The sequence below is a fragment of the Myxine glutinosa genome, chromosome 1 (assembly GCF_964187855.1).
Source record: "Myxine glutinosa chromosome 1, kmMyxGlut1.1, whole genome shotgun sequence".
In the NCBI taxonomy this organism is placed as follows: domain Eukaryota; kingdom Metazoa; phylum Chordata; class Myxini; order Myxiniformes; family Myxinidae; genus Myxine; species Myxine glutinosa.
The window spans coordinates 194479224-194499682 of NC_136261.1; the positions used below are offsets into that span (position 1 = coordinate 194479224).

The window sequence follows — 20459 nt, forward strand, 5'->3', positions numbered from 1 at the left end:
AAGCCCCCGAAGACCACCGACAAATACAAAAACAACCATATGCACTAATTGGGGCCATGCTGACCCTATATAGCAAGTTTCGATGTAATTGGCTCAGAACTCTAGGAGGAGTAGTGCGACAAACAAATACACAAACACTCACTTATCTCTCTGTCTGTTTGTGAACAGGATATCTCCAAAAGTTGTGGACAGATTCAGACGATATTTGGTGGAGAGTTTGTGTATGTGGCAAGGCCGAAATGATTAGATTTTGGTGAAGATGTCGATCCGGATCAGATAATATTCTAAGTTATTCTCACTTAAAGTGATAGGGCTAAAACCGATATATAGCATGATATCTCAAAAAGTTATCGACGGACTTGGACGAAATTTGTTGGACAGGTTGGGCATGTGACATGGAAGAATCAATCCCATTTTGGTGAAGATACAAATGTGAATTTTTTTTTCTTCTTCTTGCCATGTTTCATCCTCAGAGTAGGAACCCACCTCATGTGTGACACTCAGGTTTTATTCAAAAATTATGAGTTTAAAAAACGTTTGTATGAGAATAAACACATAGTGTGAAGCAAATCTTTGACATATCAATATGGAGTCAATTCCACCGGAATTATGGGATTGCGCACAACCTTTATCGCATAACAGATCCCTCATGTGGTATACCTGATCTCAAAAAATGTAATTTACTCTTCCTCCACGTGGAAATATTTTTTTATGTTACTGCACTCGATATTTTGTCAATGCTGTGATTTTATGAGCTTTCTGAATGTAATTTACATTTTATTATTGAGGTGTTCTTTATCTTGGGCATTAATTATAATGTTTCGCTCTCCATCCAGTTGAGCTGACCTCTTCTTAGCCATTGCAATGATGAGCCTTCTTTGTCTATCCCAAATCTGTCCAACTCTTTTTTATACCTTCTTGCTTTTTATAATTTTCCCAGTTGTCGGTGTATATCTGTTGATATTTAAATTCTCTATTTTTCTTTTGTCCTTTTTGCAATAGTTGTTACTTACTGTACTTGTTGTACATGTACTTGGCTGTACTTGTTGTTTAAGTTTCTTGTGTGACATCTTCCATTCGCACCTGTCTTTGGAAAGTTTTTGCTGGGTGGGTTTGGAATACCTTCTCTGGTTCTTTGTCTTCGTGTATGCTTACAAATTGGATTTGGTAGTCTGTTGTACTTTTCACGCTTTCGGCCAATCCTACAGTTGTCATTCTGTGCACTTTTTGGAGTTCCATTAGGCCGCTACCGCTTTCTCGTCTCGGCAGGTACATTCTCGGAATGAATATATTTTTGTAAAACATTGTGTGATGTTATCTCCATTTTTCGTGTTTCAGAACGTGGGACAGAGACCTGACAGTTCTCAAAGTACCCACCTACGCATGGGTGTGTGTGTGTTTGTTTGTGTATCTATCGAGGCAATAACATTTTTTACTATTTTAACTTTTGTCATCAAATGTTAAACAAACCCTCATTATGAGAATATGGAAAAGACATTAATAATTGGGTCAAAATGTCAAAGGCCAAAGTCCCAGTAAATAAAAAATAGCCCTCATTAGCCCATCCGCCGCATAGCACATGATGCCTGGGGTTTGTAATCGCGTCCGTGGTTCTTTATTTACCATGCCAGCTTTTGTCATAAAACGTTCAACAAACTTTTATTATGAGAATATGGAGAACACTAATTATGAAATGTCCTCTTTTCTTTTTTTTAGCTGTTGGTTTCGTCAAGTTTAGGTTGAGCACAGAGTGGATGCGGATGGGCTTGCAGTTTGAGACGCGAAAATAACATTTTGAGAGTTTAATTATGTGGTGAAAGAATAGTTTTGGATAGAATGCACAACCCATATCCTGTACTACTGGACGTGTTGGTGATTGGAGGTCATGGACAGCGTTGTGAGGTCTGTGTTGCTCAAACATTATGGTAATTGGAAGCTCGCAAAATGAAACTCGTGTGTTAAAATTTGGCTTAATTATGCATTTTGTGGCTGATGCGAACATGTCATGATCATGTTTGCACATCTGTTGCACTTTACTTGAAACTGCATTTTTACATCTCACCTTTAAATATTGTGAAATGAGATTAAAAATAAGGCAATTACGGTATATTCCATTTCACGAAATGCAATTTTTTCATCTATGGGAGGGGTTTTTAGAATCAAAATGTCGATGTCAATGTGTAGGTGTGTCGTTTGCACTTTGATATTAGAGATGGATCTGCCTGCTCATGGTCATGCACTAAATTTCTTTATTTACATGTTTATTTTGTGTGTGTTTCTTGATTGCTTACCACATTTGTAAATTGCTCATGGTCAATTCTGTATCGATTTTATCATAAGCTACATCAGAGCTATCTGCGGTTTGCAGGGCACATCCCTTGGTGTGCTATTGTTCACAGTATTATGCAAAGTGTTGTAATCATCTAGTATTTCCATCATCCCATCATATTTGTAAAAGTCAGAGCAGTGGATTGACCTTAACCTGCAGGATCAGCCCTCTAGTGTAGTCATGTCCATTTTTACTATGTGTATAGATGTTCACCAATGTTATACCTGACACAGTGTCCAAACTTGTTCAATATGCAGCTTGTTCAATATTATGCAGCTCAATGGAATACTGCTCTCCCCTCTGGGCTGGTGCTCCTGCCTCACACCTAGCTCGTCTTCACGCTGTTGAAACCAAAGCTTTCAGAATCATTGGAATCTCCTGCGATGAAGCTAATTCCGAGGGCCTTTCACTCACTCACCGCAGGCAGGTTGGTGGTCTTTCCGTCTTCTACCGACTCCTCTCCGGCCTTGCTCCCCGAGCTCTCTCTGGGCTCTGTCCCCCAAATATTCCTACAGGTCGCACAAGATCTGCCAGCAACCCTCTTATGGTTAAATTGCCAAAATCTAGGCTCTCTGCTCACCTTCACTCTTTCATTCCTTTTTTCTCCCACCTCTGGAACAAACTCCCTCACTCTCTTCAACCTCACTCTCTTCAATCTCACTCCTCCCTCCAGGTCTTTAAAACAGCTGTTCACCACCATCTCTTATGTTCACCCCCATCCAAAACCTTGATCTTTTCTACCCCTGTTAATTCACCCCAGATCCACTTTTCTGAAATACCGACTTCTTTCCTGGAAGTCCTAGTAGTTTCCATGTGTTTTTTTTTTTTTTACCTCTCCCACCCTCCCCCCTTGCCATGCCTCCTCCCCCCCGCCCCCAAGCCCTCTCCCTCCCACAGGTCTCCCGATGTCCCAACTCTCCATCTAGTCTTCCGCTCCTTTATCATATGTTTTATGTGTCAGTTTGTCCTTTTGTGATCAGTGTTAGCTCCAACACGAGCCTCGACCTTGTATCCAAAAAAAAAAAAGGTTATAAATTTTTACTTCTTCCATTTCATGCTTTTGACTACCCACCATAGCACTGAGAATGAAATGACGGTAATAAAGCGTTACGTTACGCAAATTACTAAAAAAAACAAAAAAACTTGCTAACTATACTGTCATGGTCATAATGTGTAGTTTAAAAATAAACAGGTTTTAAAATGTTTGTTTTTTTATTTCAATAAGTTTTTTAAAATTTGCTGTGAAACAGGCTTGTGTCAAAAAAGCCTTTTATGCTCTATTTTGTGTGCTCAAAATGTAAATATTGAATGTAAAATGGAAACCTTAACGAACATGCACCTTTTCCCTTGTTTATGGCCTTTCCTTACTTTCTCGCAAATGTCCTACACAAAGGGTGGCATCATCGCCCTTTAAAATTATTGGACAATAGGATATGTTTGTGTGTCTTGCTAAATACAATGAGTATTCACTTACTCGTTATTACATCATCATTTAAATTAACATGAAGGACAACTTTTGCATTCATTACTGTATTTTCAATCTATTGTCTGAATGTTTTAAGAATGCTTTTATGCCTTCGCATTGGCCTAGCTGCTTAGTCATATGGAGGCTTGTTTCTGTCTACAATGACTGGTGTGGGTTAAACTCCCATGGTTCCTAATTTTTGCCAACCCACACTTGGGAAGGTTGGCGAGTATGCTAAACACCCCTTAATACACGATTTGACGGATGTCTTTGCTCTGCAGTGGAATAATATGGAGGCCTTTGCTCTGCAGTGGAATAATATGGAGGCCTTTGCTCTGCAGTGGAATAATATGGAGGCCTTTGCTCTGCAGTGGAATAATATATAGTCATAGGTTGGTTTATGGTTTTAATTCTTCCATTTACTGCACTTCAATCAAATATTCAGGAATTACTCATTTTTAAAAATTAGTTATTTATTCGACAACACCGTTTGCCGAATGATGACCTATCATGGTCCATTTGATAACAACTCAACTTTAAGATGCCTCATTTTTTTATTCCTGGTGATGTCTAATTCAGTGAAAACTGTCATCCGGTGCAGTGTCAACAGGGGCACCGCCTTGCAGAGCATGATCGCCTTAACGGAGGGCATGAAAGCAGCTGCGCCACCTGCTAACACCGACTTGCGATGACACCCAGGGCACATTATAAATTCCCTGCATTTCTATGGCCACTGCAGCAAGGGAAGGATTGGGGTGTGCAGACGGGACATTCCGTCAGCTGCTATATAGCTCTGTCCCAGTACCAGTTCAACTGGGGGAATTAATCATTCATTCAGCAACGCAAACTTGCAATCGAATCCTGGTCACATATAGATCCGCTAGATATCTGGATTCAACCTCTTCCTCACCAATCAGTTTTTTTTTTTGACCAAAAAGTAGTTTTTCGGTGATTTCCTGGTATTGGGTCCACAATTCCTTCTTCTTGGCTTCTCTTCAAACTGCCTTCATTAACAATTCTGAAGGAGAATTAGAATTCCTCCACTATCTCTGCTTTTTCTAGTTTGTCATCACAATCAGCATCTAGACAGTTTAAATACCAGTCTTCTGATAACAACGCTGCAAATCTTTCCATAATCCTTCCATTATTTCCTTGAAGGATCTTTGGCTGGAATTCCTGACTACACCATTTATTTATTAATTTATTTATTTAATTTCCTAAATACCTGAATATTCATTTGCGGTTATTCTCTATGAGATTGCTGTTTCCCAACATTTTCGCTGCAGATTTTAATGTAAGTTTCACCATCGTTGTTGATCTTTTGATCTACGGCCCTTTGCTCCTAAGTCTGAGGTTGGTCCTGCAGCCCTCGGGCTAAACTAAGCTTCCCTGTATTGGGTAAAGCTGTGGCTGGATATATTTTTGGCTCACACTTAGGTTTCCAGTAAGTGCCATGACAGGTTTCCCTCGATTTTTCACCTCATATCTTTGCTCATGTGATGCAGCAGCCCGACTATCTGATTCTTCAGATGAATAATTCTTTGTACTTTCTCCCAATGCAGAGACAGTTGTCCTGCAGCGGAGCCAACCAATACGCCCGGTTTACTGCTGCTTGAGCGCATTCCACCAAACCCCATGTACCAACGCCTGTGCACCCTGTTGAGCCCAAGGCTACGCAGCCTGGAATATCCTCGAAACAATATCCAGTATGTGCGTGACATCGGGGAAGGAGCTTTTGGTAGAGTCTTTCAGGCAAGGTCAGTAGCACCCACCCTGCACAAAATTTTTATGTAAATTTGTGTAAATTTAAAAAATTGTAAAAATAAATTTGTAAAATTTGTAAAAATTTAATTTTGTGTAAATTTTTATGTAAATTTGATGTAAATTTTTACATCTGCCCTACTAGTTTAAGTGCATGCTCTGAAGATGATTCTTCCTGCTTTGATATCAAGCAGACCTTTTGAGGGTAAACAAACATTGAAGATTTTACATGTTCAGCAGAAAATGTGGGAAGATAGTTTGAAAATATAAGCATCGGGTACTTGTAAAAAATTACAAATTAAATAACGAGAGTGGTTGAAGCTGAGACCCACACAGCAGCACATCAGTCAATAATTACATTTCCCAATGGAGAAGAAAGTGGTCACTGGATAGTTTGAGGTTAAATTACCTTTTATTAGAGCCTCGCACCATTGTGAGGTTCATTTAAAATTGCATAAATTCCTGGTTCAATTGACATTTTGTACTTTAGGCCACATTTAAGATTTTTCCTTTCAGCAATAAATAACTTTAAAATTGAATGGGTTATTATTAGTCAGGTTCACGATGTTAACAAAGATAATTTCGTTCAAAATTTTTGGAGATTAGCAAACCTGTACATTTTTGGAATCATCAGAGCATGGAGAATCCGAAAATCAATGTTGGCATTTGCACAGACACCTGCATGGCCGCCATTTTGGATTTTCAAAATGGCCGCCATAAAATACATATTTTGCACTATCTCGGCTTCTAGTCAACCTAGAGACTTAATTAAATATGCTAATCCTATGTTTTCTGGGTCAAGGAATCCAATAAAAGCCTCAAAATAGTGCTCAGGATGATAGAAAAGCAACAAACAAAGGTAATTGAAAACCATTGTCTTTACATTTGTGATATAACTGTATTACATAATACATGATATTGCAAGTCATTTGAAGTTATAGGTTTGGGTTTATAAAGCAAGAAAGCCCCTTGTTAGTATCAGATTGAACTATAAGTCCTATACACAGGATCTACTAGGTCTATACCATTCAGGAATATGCTTTTACAGATCTTCATCACTGTCCTGAGTGTCATGTTCGCAAAGGTGTCTACGCAAATGCCAACATTAATTTTTGGATTCCTCATGCTCTGAATATTCCAAAAATGTATAGTTTTGCTAATCTCCAAAAAATTTGAACGAAAAAACATAGTGAACCTGACCATATGAAATGTTAATCTTGAATCGTCTGAACCAGGATTTTTCTGTCATCCGGCAGTTGTTCCAATCCATTGGAATTTTAATTGTCATTACATCGTAGGCCTATCTATTGGGTCATACTTCACAAAGTCATCATTGCAGCAATTCTTTCCCGTTTTGACATAAACTGGTTTATGGTTAGTGTTAACAATTATGTAGAGCTGGCTTGGTTGGTCAAGTGGTTAAACAGTTGTTTCCTTCTGGTGCGGGCTCAATTTACATGGCTGCTCACTCTCACCAAGCAGCACTTGGCTAGCATGGCAATTATTCCAAAACCCCCTCAACAGGATTTGAGGAAGGTATCCTATTGTGTCATGAAGTATGCTGCTTTGAAGTCAAGGAGGTTATTCCCAATATTATATAAGGTAGTTGATTCGTTGTGTGTTGGCAGTGGGCCTGCTTAAGAGGGCTTCCTGTTGGCAATCTGTGACTACAGAAACTTTTCCTTGATTTGCTTTCATACCCAGACAATACTTTTCAGTCTCTATTCCACTTGCCAGATTGCAACGTATTTACTCGGATAAGTATCTCTTTCATCGTCACAGTCACTTTCTTCATTTTAAATAACCAGTACAAGTAGGGACAGATAGAAATGACAAGAGAGCAAATAAATTAACTAATTTATTTTGTTGTCCTGTTTTTATGTTCTTACTTTTGCTGTTGTGTATTTGTTCCTTCCAAATTTCTCCATTCTTCCTTATATGCCAATCTTTTCTGCTACATCGATGTGTCAACATCAGCTCGCTGTCATTAAACTCTTCAAAGAACCTCGATCTCTGTAAAAAAAAAAAAAAAAAAATCTTCTTCATGAGCTGCTTTCCATCACTGCGGAGAATGATTGACATCCCCTGGACCTATCTATCGCCATTAACCTAGTTGTCCCATGATGGGTCACGTATAAATTATTCACATCACTCTTCCAATGATGTCTGCCGTACATAACTTGCTCTTGTTCGGTAAAAATCCTCAAGTCAGATGCTAGTATCTGAAGATAGTTAATTTTAGTTCTCAATAGCTTTCTATGGCCATACAGGCTGACAGAATGGCCGAGAGGTATGCACAGTCTCCTCAATGCTGTCTCGCCTGGCTTTGAATACCCACTCTGCCATAAAAACTGTCACCTCGGTGTTTCACAGGCACGGTGAATCATCAATGTGTGTGCCGTCCCTCTGATGGCTGTTAAACTGGCTCCTCATCTGCCGGCATTAGTTGGTGGACGTTAAAGATCCCATAGTGTCCTTCGTGAAGAGTAGGTGATCTAACGCCGGCACCCTGAACAAATTCCAAATTCCTTCCCTCGCCAACAGGGGGCGCTGCATCAGTGGCACAGCCATGCCACCTAGCCAATGATGCAGCCCAGCAGGTTTGTGCTGCATAAGAAAGAAGAAGTATAACCATGCTTTAGTTTACAGGTAACCAGGTCTTTCAATATTCCTGAATATCAGCAATGGAAACCTGCATGAAGTTTGCCAGCCTCGAACAAATGGTTTCTGAAATCTTAGGCATTTTCTTATCACGCTCTCTGAGGATGATGTGCTGTGATCAGGAAACAAGTAGTTTGCATAAAAGGTGTGCGTAATATCCAACCAACAACTTTTGCATGCTTTAATTGATCATCTTTGTTTCAACACGATAAACTAAAACCAAGCCTATGACTGCCCTGAAAAATCTTTTTTTGAGTTTTTCAGATAAACTTGACATCCATGTCTTCTCTAAATAGTTACAGGATACTCGTCCTTTTTCCATTCTTGGTTTCATGTCCTTTTTCACCTTCTGTTGATCTTCTGTTATCCACCCAGATATAAAAATTCGTCTTTCTGATGGAGTTTGTGATCAGTGTTGGTTAGAATGTGAGGATTATCAATGTTGGAGGCATGCACTTTGTCTTTGAAACATCGACATGGTGGTCAACAGACTTGGAGGCTAATTCAACAGTAGAGGAGCTGTTGAGCTTGGCAAGTTTTATTGGAAAGCAGGGCGTTGTCATCGGCAAAGTCAAAACCACTTATGCCCTTTTAGAATGTCTTCTACTTCGCCAAGGTATGATTGTAAATCCTAATATTGTGTCATCATCATCTGCACCAGTTCTTATTGCATAGTCTAAAACAGTTATAAACAAGAATGGCAATCGGTAGAGAGCATACCTACACCAGGCTGAACAATTTACGTTTTGTATCCCACTGATAGGTCGGATATGGATTCGGATCTTTACCAAAATCTAATCTGCTTGTTCTTGTCACCTAACCAACTTATCTACCGAGTTTTGTCATAATCGGTCTACAACTTTTTGAGATATCCTGTTCACAAACAAACAAACAAAGAAGAAATATGTCATGCACATCATGATACTTGCGAAATCCCTAAAATAAGTTATTGGCCAAAGATGACGTCCAAAATAATTGGTGGTTGAATTCAGTGACCTGGTATGCAAATCCTCTTAAAATTTCAAGTCAACCGGATGAAAATTGAGGATTTTAGAAATCTGGCCTATGTTGACCTTTTGGCCTATGTTGACCTCAAAAATAGTTGGTGGTTCAATTCAGTGACCAGATATGCAAATCCTCTTAAAATTTCAAGCTGATCGGATGAAAATTGAGGATTTTAGAAATCTGGCCTATGTTGACCTTTTGGCCTATATTGACCTCAAAAATAGTTGGTGGTTCAATTCAGTGACCAGATATGCAAGTTCTCTTCAAATTTCAAGCTGATCAGATGAAAATTGAGGATTTTAGTAAGTTGGCCTATGTTGACCTTTTGGATTATGTTGACCTCAAAATACTTGGTGATTGAATTCAGTGACCAGATATGCAAGTCCTTTTCAAATTTCAAGTTAATTGGATGAAAATTGTGGATTTTAGAAATCTGATAAAAGTGGTTGACCTTAGGCATCTGTTGACCTTTTGGCCTATGTTGACCTTTCAAAAATACTTGGTGGTTGAATTCAGTGACCATATATGCAAATCCTCTTCAAATTTCAAGTCAATTGGATGAAAATTGAGGATTTTAGAAATTTAACAAAGATGGTGACCTTTGGCCTATATTCACCTATTGACCTTTTGACCCCAAAAACAATAGGCATCTTGCTTATGACCAACTCTACCATTTGGTGAAGATCGGTTGAACATTTTGACCTGTAGGCAACTGACATACAGACAGACAGACAGACAGACAGACAGTGGTAAAAACATAACATCCATTCACCTTTGGTGGTGGATGTAACAAGTATAGGGAGAGTGCGTCACATTTTTTTTTTTTTTTTTTTTTTTTTTGTTGGAGGCTCCAGGCAAGGACTGTATAGCCCTCATCGAGGTCAGACCTTAAATAAAAGAGAAGAAAAGTGTTTGATGAAAAGTGTATGATGAAAAGTGTATGGTGTTTGCTAGCAAGAAAGAGAGATTGAAGCGAGCCCGGTAACTGTAGTTTTAGTGAGACAGAAAGTAAGACCAGCAATCCCGACGTGGAGAGTGTAAGATGGTTCCGGGCACCACTTTAACGCTTTAAGTCAGGAAGGGAGTACCACCCTGGGCGGTTGCTGTCTACAACCTACAACCTAAAAAGTACCTTAAAACATGCCAGCTCAAATGTCAAATGCACCACTTTCACCATCAGCAGACAGGACAACTTCTTCAGAATTTTCACCGAAGGCATTGCTAGCCACAATAATTGATGGCGGAATGCCATCAGCAGAAACAATCATTTTCTTTATGCTGATTATACACAGAAAAAAAAGAAAACCATTTTGGTTTTGTCAAGTTTTGTCAATTGGCTCTGTTTTGCGGTCAGAATCTGTTTAAGAGAATGCGATTATATATATTAGCAGCTGTGGGCCTTGAACGGAGGCCACGGTAACCAAGGGCGCCCTTCTTTGGAATGGGGGCGATACAACTGTGTCTCCATTCATCACGAACGGCTTCTCTACCAAAGAAGCTTTTCATAATGTCCAGAAGTTCAACGGTAAAGCAAATGGTTTTCCACACTTCCGTGGCGACATGATCCAACCCCTTTTTCATCTGTTTTGATGCTTCCACCAGTTCTTTAGTCATGATGGAACTACTTTGAACTGGAAGTGGCTCCTCTACTGCAACAAGAATTACATGGATCTAGACAAATAGAAGATTCAAATAACTCTTATTACCTCCGCCACCAAAGGTGGATGGAAGTTATGTTTTCACCTCTGTTTGTCTGTTTCTCTGTTTGTTTGTGAACAAAATATCTCAAAAGGTTGTGGACGGATTCGGACGAAATTTGGCAGAGATGTAGCGTATGTCACAAGGACGAAATGATTAGATTTTGGTGAAGATCTGGATTTGGATCCGGCTACAAGAATTTTTTTTCGTGATTCTTCACCATTGGGAGATCGGGTCAAAAACGATACATAGCAGGATATCTCAAAAAGTTATGGGTGCATTTGGACGAAACTTCTTGGACAGGTTGTGTTTGTGACAAGGAATAGTCAGGTTCACTATGTTCTTTCGTTCAAAATCATGGTAGATTAGCAAACCTAAACATTTTTGGAAACGTTATTACATGGAAAATCTGAAAATCAATGTTTACATTTGCCAATTCCGACCAATTCGATTCGACCAATTCGACCAATTCGACCAATCGACCAATTCCATTCGACCAATTCGACCATTCGACCATTCGACCAATCGCTTCGATCGACCATTCGACCATTCGACCAATTCGATCGATTCGATTCGATTCATCGAATTCGATTCGATCGACCATTCGACCAATTCGATTTGCCAATCAATTTGACCGACCTTTGCTTGTGTGGAACGGACTGTGAAAACGATGCGGACTATATTGTCGGATACGACACACAGGACAGTGATGACGAACTCTAACTGGCATATTCTGTAATCGTGTATGTTTGATGCCATTGACCGCCTGTGTAGATGTGAAGTTATACTGACTGCATGTGTATATATGATTTTGCTGACTGCCTGTGTATGTTTGGTGATATGAATTATTGTGACACATTTTGATGTTATTAACTGCCTGTACAAAATGATAACATGTATTTGATTGTGCAACTTATCGCGAATATAAAGACAGTATTTTGCAATTCAAAACCTTTGATTCGTGTCTTACCATTCCCCATAGCACTAATTTGATACTTTCATTGGATTCCTTGTCCCTGAAAATATAGGTTTAGTATATTTTTTAAAGTTTTTAGGGTAAGGCAGAAATAGAGGCAGAAATAGAACAAAATATGTATTTTACAGTGGCCATTTTGAAAATCCAAAATGGCCGCCATACAGGTATCTCTCCAAATGTAAACATTGATTTTTAGTTTCCTTATGCTATATCCTTTCCAAAAATGTATAGGTTTGCTAATCTACCATGATTTTGAACGAAATATAATTTATTGACATACTGAACCTGACTGAAGAATCGATTCGATTTTGGTGATTATCTGAATATGGATTCAGATGAGAATTTTTTTTTTTAAAGTGATTCTTCACCATTGAGTGATAGGGCCAACCAGGCGGAGAATTGCTCTCTACTGAGTGCCGTTCTAATTTATACATGAATCTGCCTTCTATCCATTATTTACATCATTAACTTATTTCCTTCATACTCTTGTATAGATTGGCACGGATATATTTGGTCTCATTTTCTTGGTCCAAAGGCACACTCTTGCAAAATATGTTTGTTTTTAAACATTGAAGGGAAGGTTAACATTCCATCTGAAAATTGTATGCTGCAAAATGCAGCATTTATTCTGATGCTCAAGGGCAAGTTACAAGTTTAATCCACAACCAGATGTCTCAGGGTAGGGTATACCACTGGGGAGCTATCCTGTTGCCTACCCTTTTGGCTTCGACTGCACTTTCCCCTTTTGCTGACATCAATTTGTGGATGATCTAAATAAGAGCAAAGAGGGCTTATCCAGTTATCATATTTTGGACATGGTTTGGCAAATGCTTGCTTTAGCTCCCCCCAAAAAACAAAAGCAACAGCATCTATGGCTCTGCCCATACATTCAGTGTATAGTCGTGTTTATTGAGAAACGTGTTACCGTGAGAAACGTGTTAATGCGGTTTACCTTCACTTTCGCAGGGCTGGAGTTCTCCAGACTACCAAACTATCCGCCTTTATCAGAACTAGTGGGCCCATTGGTCCCAAATTTTCATTGATCTTCATGGCCTTACAGCACACCTGCTATGGTAATTGCTGTAGTGCTTGAGCATTAGTTTGTTTTTCACAAGGGCCAGATGTGGTCGGGCAAGGGCGGGGATTATCCATTCGTTATAATACGACTATTATTACTGTTGTTAATATTATCTATCTTCTATCTATAATTCCAGTAATCTCTGTGTGTGTGTGTGTGTGTGTTTGTCTGTGACCGCTGTTTCTCGACAACTACCGGTCCGATATACTTGAAACTTGCCAGGTATATTGCTGGGGACCCGAGGATGTGCCTTTTCAAGGTTTGAAATTAATCGGAGAAGTAGTTACCGAGCTATGGCGATTTAGCCGTTCGCCGTTCGCTTTGGCTTTGCGAATGGACCAAACCATTTCATGTAAATAGAGGGGGGGGGGGGGGTTCTGTGGTCGTTGCGAATGGACCAAACCATTTCATGTGAATAGAGGGGGGGGGGGGGGGTTCTGTGGTCGTTACTGCCACGTGGTTTCAAAGTTTTTTTTTGTTGTTGTTGTTTGCACGCATGCTTTTTTGCACGCACGTACGGGCACCCACGTACGGGCACGTCCTAGTTAGTATTAATTAATATATGCTCTGTAACAATGTTATCATTATTTTTGTTATTTATTTTGTAATTAGAATGCCATGCCATGAAAGGACATATTAAACTGCTCTATACACCTTTTTCTTTTCTTTTTAGCCGCGTCGCAGACGCTGCTCATAGAGTGCCCTCTGCTGTTGTTGTTGTTGTTCTTCTTGTTCTTCTTGTTCTTGCAGAGAAGACAAAACCTCAAAGCTCCACCCATTCTGGGAACCATAGCTCCACCCATTCTGGGAGAGCCTTCATATAAACAAATATCCACCATTTTATTAACTCGCATAGCTTTGAGGCCTGTTTTGTAGGCCCGTGGTGTCTTCCTCTCTCACACAGTTTTATTTTAAATCAAATTCGATATATCATTTCATTTTTCACAGTCGCTAACATAGTTTTAGACTCGGTTGAAAAAAAACGGGAAGAAAATCTGATGAAAGTTGCCCTTTATAGAACGAAATGAATTCTCAAAGGCCTGTAACTTCAAGTCCATTGAGATTTTTTTTTTTTAAATCACGGCATGGTCAGTCATACACCGCCCGAAATAAGAGACGGGAAAATGCCGAGATATATATATATTTTGTTTAAATCGCGGCATGGTCAGTCATACACCGCCCGAAATAACAGACGGGAAAATGCCGAGATATATTAAAAATTCGTCCATTTGATGATAATCGTCACGATGAAATATTTAATTTATACGTCGTCACAATAATGTGGAGAGAGGAGATAGCTTCGTTCACGTGTCGCCACACACGGGAAATTGCCGAGATATATATTTTTTAAATCGCGGCATGGTCAGTCATACACCGCCTGAAATAACAGAGGGGAAAATGCCGAGATATATTAAAAATTCGTCGCCACACACGGGAAATTGCCGAGATTTTTTTTTTTTAAATCGCGGCATGGTCAGTCATACACCGCCTGAAATAACAGACGGGAAAATGCCGAGATATATTAAAAATTCGTCGCCACACACGGGAAATTGCCGAGATATATTTTCACTTTGCACAAAAATAACATCAAGTAATCGAATCAATAGGAATGTCCTGTGCCTATAACATCGACGTTATAGGCACAGCTGCATCTAGGCATTGTGTAACATCGACGCGGCTTTTGTTTTAATTAAAACTTTTTGTACTTGTTTGTCTTATGCGTGGTGTGTATGTGTGCGTGCATGTGTCAGCTCCACTATAAGCCTTAGATCCTGTATAAAAAAAGCAAAAAAAAAGTTTTAAAAATCCAATAAAGATCCTAAATCCTCACAAAATCATAAATTACTGCCAAATTTGCAAACTCGTACACTGTTTTTTTGCCTGTCTGATGCTGTAAAAAGACATTAAGTGTATGTAGACGTCTCTACCCTGACACCTGCATTGCATCTTTGGCACTTTATCTGCTCACACCAAGCCATTACCTAAAAAGGTAAGTTTCCATACTTGATCAACTTGCTTAAAATCAGTGATCGAATGAGAGGCAATGCAACGAACAAATACCTAATCATTCGGTGAACTATTCAGAGTGCATCATCCAAACTAATAACGAAGCTCCAAAGAGTGAAACATTCCATATAGGTGTGAATCTTGACCATCCTCTTGTTGTCACTTCCAGAGCCCCAGGGTTGTTGCCAGGAGAGACGGACACCATGGTAGCAGTGAAGATGTTAAAGGAGGAAGCCTCAGCAGATATGCAAGCGAGCTTCCACCGAGAAGCTGCACTAATGGCTGAATTTGAGCATCGCAACATCGTACAACTACTCGGTGACACTCACAGGGCTTTGCACAATTGCACATGCACACACCTATAGTAACCTCAATGGAGGTGAACAATAATGAACCACAAGGACATCAGGTGACATCAGTGTATATTTACATGAATTATGGGTGAAGCCAGGTCCAAGCAATGAGAAGTCAATTCAGTATTGGAATAATAATAGTAATACATTTCCATGACTTTGTGCAGTTACACAGTTGCATAAATAGTGGAGATAACAAGAGCGCAAAGGAGCAGCAACTGTTATTGTCCTGAAAAAAAACAGCAGCACAATGTCACTTAACCCGGGAACACTTCCACTGCCCTAATACAATGGCGTCGCACGAACACAGGTCCCACTCAACAGTCATGTTGTGTGAAACAACCGTCCACACCAGGAATCATGACTCCTGCGATTGGCTGGCTAAACGCCAATTTAGAGGTGATACATTTCGAAGATCTGCAGCCCCAAACAGATGGCCCTCTAATGCCTAGTATGCCAAGCTCATCCAAAATGAGGGATATTCTTCGTTTACCCCTAACTAATTTAATGATCTCCCCCAGGCATTAACCAATATACCAAAACAGGTGACACGCAAGAGGCAGGTATGTTGCAAGTAAGCACAGCCTTATGCAATAAGGATTTGTTTAAATAAAGGGATAAGGGCACAAGACACAGAAATACAGAGACGAAGATCAACAATTAAGGATGAAAATAATAAATAAATAAAGCTTTATATTAAAATTAACGAACCCCCCACTCCCCCAAGGGATAAATCACACACACACCAGTGGAGACTTTTTAAAGGGCTTCTTGTCTAATTGGAGGATTAGCACGGAGAGATTCAGAGCAGGCCTGGGTCAACAAGGGATCATAGTATAGTGGTCCAGCACCACGAGTGCCTCTTGCAAAAGAGCTCCAGCATAAACGAGCGTCCAAGTCAAAGAGTGTCTTGCACTGATGAGCGTCCCCTACACAAGAGAAAGAATGCTGCTCCTCTGATCGCCGGTGATAGGATATTATATGGCAAGCCGCGTCACTGCCACAGCAGGATGGTCCTCCCGAGGCCTGGTCCAAGGTGACGACATTGATGACCCTTGTGGTGATGTCACGGATGCCGGAAGGAGGAAGAAAAAGCAGCAAACATTCGAGCCGTGTGCTGGGAGTAATCTCATATAAATAAATAGGAGTAATTTCATACCATTGGTCTGCGGGTCTGGTCTGGAGGCGGGGTGACCCTAGCATAAACTCTCACCTTGCCGAGTTGGTGCTGCTACCAGGCAAGGATAATGAGGGCACCTTTTCCCACCTAAACTATGGGCTAGACACTGAGCCAAACAACAAATATAACATATAGGACAGAAAACGGAGCAATAAAACATTAAACATGGGCTCATAGGAACGAGGAGTTTTACACACACAATGGGGTGAGTTTGACGTTTCTACCGATACGAATTGAAAATGGAATTTAATTACTTTATGCCTATTCTAAGCACTCAATATGGACATAACTACGCTATAGTAAGCATCTATTACCCATAGTCATAATTTCTGCAAAAATATGTTGGATGGAAAGAATAACCAGCTGAGCCAGATATATAAATATGTATCCTCACTCGTACTTCAGAGTCTGACAGTACAGTTTGGAGGTACGCACACTCGCCTTTGGCTGTCTACCCTGGGCTAAAAAGCTGTCTCGCCTCTAAAACACTTCCCTACACCCGCTAAGGAATGGCGTCGTGGTAGCTACAAAAGCTTCGGCATGATAGAGCCATTAAAAAAAAAAAATCCAACCTTTTTTGTTTTTTACAAAACTTTCAAATGTTTTATAGCCTATAACTCCCCGACACCTACCGGTGAACCTCTGAAAGTTTAATTTTGATCAGTTCAGCCATTTCCGAGAAGAATGGTGACACACACTGACAGACAGACAAACATCTCTCATATTGTATAGATGTCGCTGCCTGCCAATCTCGATGCCGATCTGTGTTTAAATCGTTCAGGTGTTTTTTTTTTAATGTCATTCTATTTCAAATGTGACAATTCATATCATGGTCAAGTATAATTGCCACAGCACAAGTCAAGACTAAGTAATATTATGGCAGTTGGTCAGGTGATGCATCCAAGCGTTACTGAGGTCGGTTGGAGCTTGTTTCTGTGCACTTTGTGACTGCTTTTCAAATGTTAATGAAAGTTAATTTTTACACTTTCAGATGTGAATCAATATTCATAAGGGTTATGGATCAAGAAAGTGATTGTGAATATGGATCTTCTATCCGCTGCAGGTGTGTGTGCCGTGGGCAAGCCATTCTGCTTGCTCTTTGAGTATATGCCTCATGGTGACCTGAATGAGTTTCTACGGAGATGTACAGCCTCTGGTGGACCACACGCAGAGATTTTACCTCCTGCTTGGTCACTCGATGGGGAACAGGAGTTGGGGGACACCGCCAAGCTGCACATTGCCACACAAATTGCTTCCGGGATGGCGTATCTTTCCGAGAGGAGATTCGTACACCGTGACCTGGCGACCAGAAACTGTCTTGTGGGTGAGAGATCTGTTGTCAAAATATCAGACTTTGGTCTTTCCCAAAGCGTCTACGCAGCCGATTACTACAAAGCCAATGAGAACGATGCGATTCCCATCCGCTGGATGCCTCCAGAATCCATCTTCTACAACCGTTACACCAGTGAATCAGACGTCTGGGCATTTGGAGTTGTGCTGTGGGAGATCTACTCCTATGGTCTACAACCCTATTTCGGGATGTCCCATGAGGAAGTCATCTACTACGTACGTGACGGACACATACTTGGACGGCCTGATGGTTGCCCATTGGACCTGTACAATCTGATGCGTTTGTGTTGGAGTCCAGCCCCCAATGACCGGCCCTCATTTAAGAGCCTGAAACAACTTTTGGAGCAGATGCACAATGCAAGTCTGAGTGCAGAGTCATGTACTGATTCCGACGCAGACCTGGGAACTTTATGAGTCCTACAAGTACGGCTTTGTAATTAAACCAGCTCAGAACACTTTCTTCGAATTTTGTTGTGCTTTCTTTATTCTAAATTTCCTTCCAGTTTTCTTCGTAGTTATTTTTCACCCTGCTATTTATATTTTGTGAAAATATGCATAATGTCAATAAGAGTTAAGTAAGACCTTGCATTTGTCTGCCTTTTCTGGTTGCTCTTTTTTGTTGGAATGAACCATTTCAGATTTACATTTGTCAATAATATATTTTGCAGGAGAGGTTGCCTTGGAGAAGAAAAATCACACAATTCAAGAATAAATTTCACTTGGACTTTTGTTTATATTGTACTCTTAACTCACTTTGTTTGTATGACTTTCAAGGCATTGCCCTGTTTCAACACAAACACACCCACACACACGCACTCGCTGTCTCTCTCTCATGTACCGAACTAACCTTCCCAGCAGTAGTTGGAACAGGAACTTGGAACTCGTAGGATTTTTTGTGTCCATCGGAATTTGGATTCCAGCTTTAGCTCGCGTACTCTTTGCAAAGGACAGTGGAGTCTTTAATGTCTACAAACTAATGCTGGCAGACACCCATTTAACGTCAATCCGAGGGATGCCACACACATTGATGAATCACCCTGCCTGTGAAACAGTTTATGTGACAGTTTTTTTTTATAGCTGGGGCGGGATTCAAACCCAGGCCATCCTGCCATCCTCAACACAAACTAGTCCTATCAAAATGGCGGCTTTCAGATGCCTTCAGTGTCAGATGTGTGATTATCCAGTACATGACGTCATTTTTAATAACCTCATTCGTCAAAAATCTCTCACCTCCAAGGTGATCTATAGTATAGATATGTTCTTGATATGTAATAATCATCATACCTCACAGGCAATTGTCTGTAAATGTCAACCGCTTTGATGTTTTTTAAAACCTAAAATTTAAAGATTATTCACTGTTCTACCCTCTGTAATTATGCCACTTGCCAACATCTAAGATTATCTTTTTACCTGCGACATGTCGCAGGTCTGCAACAGCTTTGCATTGCCGTTGCTGTTGTTGGGGTTCTGGTTAGGGAGACAATTTTTGAAACTTGCTCCCATTGGTCAGACAGCTGCCAGACCACACCCACATCGGTTGCTTGACTCCACTCACCATAGCACCGAGACGAAATGACATGGCCGCCATCTTGGTTTTCCAGTGGGCCTAACACATTAGGCCTGTAGGCCTCTGCTGATTGTACACTACGCAGGTTTGTTGTGTCAGATTTCCATTGGCTTTGTTTGGGTCAAGTGTTATTCACGATGAGGGACCCCGAAAAATCTAATCATATGTCGAATAACAGTAAGGTTTAATCAAGCGTTACGTCATGAAAATTTCAAAAAAAAAAAATGTTACGTAATTTTTGAATGGCCCCATATTGGGTTATAAAGTAATCTGTGACCGTGTGACGAATTAGCTCGTTCTGATATAACCGTGGGGAGGGTGACATGGATGAGAGGTGTCAAGTTAATCCTTTAATAGCACATTAAATGTGTTTCCCAATCGCACTGTTCATCTTTTAAGTAGATGTGCACTTCCCAATCGGCCGTAACCGGTCGAAGGTTATGACCGCAGTGCGGTCATTCTTGTTTTTCTATGCAAGATCGAGGCTCATGGAAAAGCAAGGTGACAGAGTGTAAAAGGAAGGCAATGAACTTACAGTGGAGCCACAGTTGAGTTGAACATAATAAGCAGGGAAATTAACAAACAGGGAGAGGGAGTGATAGAGAGACTTTGACTTTTGAAAATCTTTAATAAACAAGTTAAAAACAACAAAAGACAATGAGAAGAGAGCAAAATATATGAAGCATAGAAATTAAAATGAGTTTATCTACAAAATATATGTATTTTTAATGTCCACTAAAATGAGAAATTTAAAACATTACTTACTGTACTGTAAATCGAATAAAGCATTCTTTATACACCATATTTTGTCTAAAGGTTTGCCAATCATACTATTTTGGCAATAATAATATGTTATACATGGCCTTGTCATGACAAGAACTTTAAAAATAATTGCTACATCTATCTATAATTCCAGTAATCTCTGTGTGTTTGTTTGTTTGTACGTTTGTACGTTTGTTTGTTTGTCTGTGACCGCTGTTTCTCGACAACCACGGGTCCGATATACTTGCAACTTGCCAGGTATATTGC

At 40.1% G+C, this 20459-nt stretch overlaps 1 protein-coding gene across 3 annotated transcripts in view; it reads left to right on the top strand.

Annotated features, from left to right (window-relative positions):
- MUSK (muscle associated receptor tyrosine kinase) overlaps positions 1 to 18597 on the top strand; it is a 105459-nt gene extending 86862 nt beyond the window's left edge. For 2 of the 3 annotated variants that reach the window (XM_068124587.2, XM_078781936.1), the window contains exons 7-9: positions 5357 to 5551; positions 15150 to 15298; positions 17577 to 18597. In XM_068124587.2, the coding sequence (XP_067980688.2) occupies positions 5357 to 5551; positions 15150 to 15298; positions 17577 to 18277 (1045 nt within the window). In that variant the 3' untranslated portion in view covers positions 18278 to 18597. The remainder of the gene's footprint in view (positions 1 to 5356; positions 5552 to 15149; positions 15299 to 17576) is intronic. The other variant, XM_068124596.2, reaches the window with a different exon arrangement.
- Positions 18598 to 20459: the final 1862 nt, after the last annotated feature.